At 44.2% G+C, this 7,752-nt stretch overlaps 1 protein-coding gene across 2 annotated transcripts in view; it reads right to left on the reverse strand.

The window, feature by feature from the left end:
• The window catches only part of NKTR (natural killer cell triggering receptor), a 39,803-nt gene extending 33,723 nt beyond the window's left edge, over positions 1-6,080 (reverse strand). For both annotated transcript variants that reach the window (XM_071428468.1, XM_071428467.1), the window contains exons 1-2: positions 6,024-6,080; positions 5,678-5,757 (exon numbers count right to left, since the gene is read on the reverse strand). In XM_071428468.1, coding sequence (XP_071284569.1) covers positions 5,678-5,735 — 58 coding nt within the window. In that variant the 5' untranslated portion in view covers positions 5,736-5,757; positions 6,024-6,080. The remainder of the gene's footprint in view (positions 1-5,677; positions 5,758-6,023) is intronic.
• Between the last annotated feature and the right edge of the window lie 1,672 nt (positions 6,081-7,752).

The raw sequence follows: 7,752 nt of genomic DNA on the forward strand, positions 1-7,752 counted from the left end.
AGTTCCATGTGCAGGGACACCTTCCACTAGATCAGGTTACTCCATGCCTATCCAGCCTGATCCTTTAATCCTACAAACTGTAATGCACATCTATCCAAGCTGCAAAGATGACAGATGCACTTTGTAAGATGAGGGCTGTATAAAACCTGGAGCACTGCTTACCCAGCTCCATGCAGCCACACAAAATGCTGCTGTCTGCTCCTGAGACACAAACCACACACTGGGAATCCATCTGCTGGGTTACTGCCTGCATTTTACTGCAACTGCATGAATACCATTATCACTGAGAGGTTGTGTTTTCCACTGACAAACAGGCAATGAAATGTGCCAGAGAAAGATCAAACCCATTTTCACACCTTGGCCAAAGATGCAGGAAAGAACAGCTGCTAATCAAAAAAATAATAGAAGTATGTATGATTAGCACCTACAAATCTTTCTCTTGCCTCATCCCTCATCAAAAAAAAAAAAAAAAAAGAGAAAAATCTCATTTTAAACTTGGAACTGAGGTACATGCTGATATAACACAGATAAAAAAAGCATTTGAGATGCTACTTATTTCCCCAGATTTCGACACCTCTCCTCTGAGATGATCCACCTTCACTGCAGACAATTTCCAATGCTCTCTTCAGCTTCATTTCCCCAATATAAAGGTTAAGTGATCTGATCAGGGAACAAGCTCTCTGTGACTAACCATAATATTTGTACAGTAAATTGAAATAAACAAACAAAAATTGTTACAAATCACTCAAGTAAGCAACAGCAGCTCACAAACCTACCCAGAGTCCTCAGTTGGCTTTGAGCAAGAAATGACAGCACAGACACCTCAACTCCAGGCTAAAGTCAGAACTGCTGGGATTGCATTTGCCTATTGTTTATGAAACAATAATCTGATAAAAGCAATATTTGTAAGCAGGCTCTGAACTTATTTTTTAAAGAATCAGAGTAAGTGGTGAAAGAAATAGGTACATCATTCAAGTGATGCCTACATAAAATCTAAGCTGTTTGGAAATTTGATGAACTGCTCTCTGCAGCTAATGAGCCAATTAGGGAAACCAGAAAGAAAAATGACCAAAAATAATCCAATTTCAGAACTCTGGCTTCAAACTAAAAGAGGATTTTTTTTTTCTTTTGTTTTTGAACTCCTTAATTTCCCAGCTGAGGAAGAGCTAGTACTTGATTCTAATTAATCAGGGTAGCAATGCCCATGCTATACTGCAATAAGGGCTCCTGCTGGCAAAGTTTATTTTAATAATCATTGATTTCAAATGTTTATTGTTTCAAAGGTAAATCCTCGAATTCAGCTGCTTAACCTTTTGGAAAAACACCTTTGGAGGCAAACACACATTGTTTCAAGTTATTTTCCAAGTACTGGGAAGTGTTTTGCTACGTTTTATTATGTTTGAGGCACACAGGCATCGAGTTCAGCTACACACTCCCAAAACAAACCTGGGGTTTTCAGAACTGTATCTACTGGATTTTCTCTTTTCTCAATTTCTTAAGAGTAAAGCAAACAAGAGGAATTTTTCCCAGCCTATCAGCAGGAATATCCTGCTGAAGGAGAAAGCAGGGATTACAAGCAGTGAGACAATGATGCACAGCCCAGGATGGCTGCCAAGGGCCCAAAGGCTCAGCCAGATTTGCATACAAGTTTGAATAGCAGCTCACTAAAAGGACCCTATTTGAATTGTATTAATTTGTTTATCCCTAAAACTGCCAATGCTAAGGCATAGGGATTTTTTTAAAAACTTCTTCAAAGTAGAAATGTGGAGTTTTCAAGGAAATAAAACCTCGGTGTGGAACAATGATGGATTTGATTTAAAATATGAGTTTGAAGAATGGATGCCCCAATTGCCCTGCAGGGACCTGCAGCCCTGACACGTTAACACTTTGTTAACACCTCCATGCCTCACCTGCACTCTTTGCAAGGAAAAGCTCCATAAACTTCTCTCCCTGGCTCTCTAAGCCCATTCTTCCACAAACACCACCTGAAGTTCCCTCCATTCTCCACAAAACCAAACTTATTTCAGTCCTGCACACATCAAACCTTCCCTGGGCTCAGCTTCCCAGGGATATGGAAGTGAGAGGCAGCACTTGGCCTTCTGGAGAAGAGGCTGATCAGTTTTTCTTTTATTTAGTGATCCAACTTGTTCCAGACCTCAAGGTGAGATTTCAGGGTGTTTCAGCCTGTCCTGACAACAATTTCACATGGTTATTCTGAATAAATTGTTTTGTTGAATCAATTCCTTTCAAATTTCCATTTCCCACTCCTGAGAAGGGTTTTCTCCATATGGGATCCCCTTGGCTCCCTGCTGTCCCACACACAGTGGTTGCCCATGGGTTCATGGACAGCCCAAGTTCTGGGTTCTATTTGCTGCACATTTTTCCCTTCTAAAGACTAAAAGTTAATGTGGAGCCAGTTGAGAACAGTTTCTGTCTTTAGGAATTTAACAAAAACCCCACGAGGCATCATTGGGTCTATTACTGGAGGCACAAGAGAATGACTATTGCAAGGGTGCTCCTTTCACATAAATTCACAGGAAATCCAAAATACATCAGGCTAAAGTGACTAGAAAGAGAGAAGGGAAGAGCAGACTGACTGTTCTGGGAAGGGACACATCCCAGCAGTGAAAGAAACTGAAGTGGAACAAATCAATGAGCCAGGGGTCAAACAGAAACAGAAGAAAAAAAAAAGATAAATTATTCCATGAATAAGAATGAAACCAAACAAAACTGATGAAATTTATCAAACTTCATGATGGATGAAACCAGCCAGGGGGTGGGGGGGAGATGTGGGAAAAAGCTTTTGGATGGCCACAGGAGCTGCCAGAGCTGCAGACTGCATCTGTGACATCCTAGTGGGACATCTGTTCCCATTACCACGGCACCTGAAAGGCTCCAGCTTCACACAGATTTGCCTCACAGAGTAAAGACAGAATTATTTAAATAAGCATCTGCTGCCATCCCCAAATTCTTGGAATACTGGAAGCAGTTAATGCTGTGTGCACACTCAATGTGCCCAAACCCACTGGTGGGGGGCCCAAAAGAAAGGAGAAGCACTATTTGTGGCAGTATCAGAAGAAATGCTTCTTCCTGATTTGGTTTCCATTTGCCCTTTAAAAATTAAGAGCCACAACCTGCATTCATTAAAAAAAAAAAAAATGCTGAACAGGCTACTTAATTTAAAAGCAGACTAAATTTAGCTCTAAAAACCACCAAGCCAACAAAGTTTGCCCCACTGTAAGAGGCAAGTACAAGCTGGCACTGAGTTTTATTCCAAGGTTCTGTAGCTGTAATAAAATAAGGACACAAAAGCTGTAATAAAGCTTCTGGAAGCACAGCCAAAACAGAGCTGCACTCCTGCATTTTCCAAGGGATCTTATTAGAGTAAAACTGACCTGACTTTTAATTGCCACAGGTATCCTGGCACACCCTGGGCAAGCAAAGCCTGCAAGGGCAGAGCCAAGGTGGGTGGGGGGAATGCTTTTGGACTGGCAGCAGCCTAGAGTGTAAAAAAGGAGCCAGTTTTGTGTTCTGCAGGCAAAAAGATGCTTCCAGTGCTGCAAGAGGCACAGCCCCTTCTCTCTGCATCTTGTGGGGATGTTGGTTCAGCTTTTCAGTGCACACAAGGTGGGACAAGGCCTTTTTTCTTGGCTAGCAACAAAATGCAGGGCTGTTCTGCTGCCCACTTCTCCTGAAATGCAATAAGCATATCAGCTGATTTATTGAAGTCAAAATAAGCAAAATGTTCATTTGGAAATCTGCTGGCAGTGTAAAAGTTCAAATGAATACCTCACTAGTGCCAGCAGGAGAGCACATCCCTGAGAGTTAGTGCTTGGTGTCATCTGGAAGCACTGATTTACCACTTGATTCAGCTTTTGAAGGTCATCTTAAAGCTAAGAGAGCAACATTTAAGCTTTTTAAATATATCCTTAAATCCTGAGCCAGAGTTGCATGGTGAATTAATAAACAGGCACCAGAATAAAGCAGCATGACCAGACAGCACACAAGCCCCAACACTAATATTACAAACTGGCATTTTTCCTGCAAAAATCCAAGCCATGAGTCAGGTGTAATGCAACCAGCAGGGCTCCAAGTTTGATGTGCAGCTGGGAGATTCCTGTTACTTCCAAAAGAAAAGAAATGCAGACAGACACAAAGAGAGCCAAAGCCCTGGGTCTGCTCCAGGTAAGCCAAGCTCTGCACCACCAGGAACACCAACGCTGCAATTCCTCCCTGACAGCTCTATCAGTCACCAAACCCAAAGAGGTTGGGGGCAAAACAGGTAATCCACTTTCACTGGGGATGAACAGCTCAAGGCTGAGGAGGGGAGATTGTGAAATGGGAGCAGCAACCTGTGCAGGGAGAGCAGAGAGAACAGCAGCACAGGGAGAGATCCTTCAGATGGAGTCAGAACAAAAAAAAATAACAAACAAACAAACCCACACCAAACCTAAAATGATGAACAGCAATTGGGATTGAGAATGAATTGTCTTTGCTCTAAATCAACCCCATCAAATTACCATTCCTAAGGGGAAACCCACCCAACCTGAAACAGTGTCAGTTGTCTCACTCCATAGTAAATTCCACCTGAAATTAAAGCAATGGAACACGTTAGAACTCCATTTACATCATCACTTATCTCCTCACTGGAAGTACTCAGAAACCACAGTGCCAATCAAAATAACTCAGAGAGGAGTTGCAACAGCAACAGATTTATAGATATGCCCTATCAGGTCTCTGAAGTTAGAACAGAGCCTCTCTTCTGAAACTGTGGTGAAAACAAAACGCTAAAAGGGTTTCAGTTGCATCTGAATGAGGCTGAAATTTGGAATCTCTGAGATATAGGCTCTTAATTCAAAGGTTTTCAGAGAAACATTGAAGCAGAAAATGAAAGTGAAAGCCTAATGAAGCCATCACATACATTCATTTTTCTAGAGACAAGTGGTAGCAAGATAAAGCACGGAGTATGTGTGAGACAACTAATAGGCATTGATAAATGCTCGTTCAAAGAGATGGGTGAGCAAATCTCCACTCCCATCTTTACAGAGAGGGGGAAAACACAGGAGGGAACCAGGCTGCTGTTCAGCATTAAAACTCACAGCCTACTGCTTCTGAGCACCACACTTGTATAGGGAAAATATGAGTTAAAAGATAGATTTATTTTAATTTTTTTTTTTTAAACAGGCCAGCTGGTGAGGTGTTCCGTGCTTCTATGATTGAATGCCCAGTTCTTCCTTTACATTCAGAAGACGCATTTTGAGCAGGACAAGGAAAGATTTAGCCCAGATGACCTCTTTAAGTTCCTCCCCAGTTCTAATTACTGCATCATTAAAAATACTTATAGGAGTAAATATCCAGTCTCCTCACAGCCTGCCCCAATTTTCCACAGTTCACAGAAGTGGCATAACAAACATGTAATAGAAAAGGTATAATACATCACCGGACAGCTTTTTACCTTCAGAGCAGCGTTTATCAGCCCTGCCGAACCTTTATATTCACGCGTGCAAATAAAAATCGGTCTCAAGGGGCAATGAGGAGCATCCAGCACCCCAGAAAACAGCCGAAGTTATTAAAAAGTAACTCAGAAATAACGCATCAATGGCCAAACTCGCTGCTAGCGGCTTGGGCCCATAATGCAGGCAAACCCGTGATTTAAAAGCCCCGAACACAGCCTTACCTGGCTCCCTGTTGATCTCTATCTCGAAGAAGCACTGGGGCCGGTCCTGCACCCCCATGGCCGCCCCTCGGCCTCGCCACCTGGACACAAAGCACAGAAGGAGCCCCCGCAGTCCCTCCCTCCGTCCGTCCCTCCCTCCTCACCCAGGGCTTCAATTACAGCGGGGCGGCTCCGCCTCAGCCCCGACCCCGGCGGCGGGGGAAACTCGCTCTGAGGGGAAGCGGTTCCTGCCGCGAACGCGCAGCCGGGCTCGGCGCCGTCAGCGCGGCCCATCCCCTCCTCCTCTTCCTCCTCCTCCCAGCCGTTTCCCAGCCCGCCCCATCGCTCCCTTCTCCCGGGGTTTTACCTGGCGGCTCCGGCGCTTTGTCCCCTCACGGCGCGGCCCCCTCAGCCCCCGCTGCCTCCCCGCCCCGCCGCCAGGCGGCGCCGCCGCCCCCCCCGGCCGCCATTACCCGCCCGGCCTCAATGGCCGCGCCAGGCCACGCCCCCTGGCCGCCCTGCCCGCCGCGCTTTCCCGCCCTCTGCGTGAGGGGCCGGGGGGCGGTGCCGTGAGGGAAGGCGTGAGCGGTGTCCCCCGTGCCGCCTTTGAAATGATGAATGTTTAAATAATAATGATAATAATAATAGTAGTGTGAAAAATAAATTCAGTTCTTAAGTCATACTTTGCTGGGGTGGGTGGGAAAGGGAGTGGCGCCATGAGGGGTAGGGGGCTTCGCTCCCTGCTAGACATGGCGTGACCGAGCTTCTCCGCTGCCGCGTTTAAAACGATGAATGTTAAAAAAAATAAATTAAAAAATCCAACTCTTAACTCATGCTTTCCCTCCATGGGAAGTGTAATTGCCTGTAAGTGAGTTTGAATCTTGGAAATAGCGGCTCGATTCCCTCCGGTGTTTTCCCCTGGCTGTAGAAATGGGAGTGGGAATTTGCTTGCCCACCTCTTTGAACGCTGCTCGGGGAGGAGGAAGGGCCTTTACAGAATACATAACGAGAATAAATAGCATCATAAATAACCTTTGCAGAATAAATATAGTGAATAAATAACAATAAATAACTTTTACAGCATAAATAACCCCCTATGGTGGGGGTATCTCACTGTCCTGACCCCTCACCCTTATGGCCGTGCTGAGGGACCCCCCCCTCCAGTTCCTTCACCCCATTTAATTTGACGTGTCTAAGACAACTCTCCACGAAAGAAAAAATATTTTTGTGAGTATAAATAAGCCCTCAGAAGATGATGGATGGAAAATGATTGCTGCAATGAATTCCTGATTCCCCCTCAGGATGAGAACGTGGCTGCTGCCAGCCCGGGGTCATCCTGCCTCTTGCTCAGCCTGAGTCTTAAAAACTCCAAAAAATTTAAACCAAATACATTTTAATGATTGCAGCAGGCCATAGGTTATTTATTCTGCGTTGCAGATGTTGGACCATGCTGGAGTGTGGAAGCGGTAACGAGAAATTGAAGCATCAAACTGTTGAGGAAGGAGTGTTAAAACTGTAAATCCTCAGCTCAACACATCCTTCAGGCAAAATTACTTCACACCAAGGATATCCAGAAGCTTAAACCACTTCAGTTTATTAATTTAATTTCTATAAATCCTCTTGTAGTACTTGTAGTAACTCCAGAAAGAAGTTTTGTTTCTTTTTAAGCAGGAAGGACATTTAGTCCTCAGCACTCAAAAAACAAATTATTTCCAATGTTTCCCAAAAGTTGTACAAACCAGAACTCTGCAGTAATTTTACCTGGCAGCAGTATCTGCAATTATGTCCTTGTCTGAGGAGAAATTCAGAGGTTTTAGATGAAAAAAAAAAAACCCTGCTGAGAATAAAGCAGCAAAGTAGCAATGCTGAAATCACAGGATGTTTTAGCAGTTGAGAATGCAGCAAAGTGGGATTGTTTTAGATGTAATTTATCTATAGTCTAATGGTGGCTGTCACGATAGTGTTTGAGGATCTCTGGAAGTTTTAACAGCCAGATTCTGTCATTCTTTATTAGGTCTAATAATACATGATTGTGCAAGTGGTCCCTCAGGAATCCTGTCACTGGAGTTGTCACGCTGGTTTGCTGGTCCTTGGGG

Source organism: Agelaius tricolor, unplaced genomic scaffold (assembly GCF_023055355.1).
Source record: "Agelaius tricolor isolate 1412-34295 unplaced genomic scaffold, bAgeTri1.0.p SCAF_6, whole genome shotgun sequence".
Classification (NCBI taxonomy): Eukaryota; Metazoa; Chordata; class Aves; order Passeriformes; family Icteridae; genus Agelaius; species Agelaius tricolor.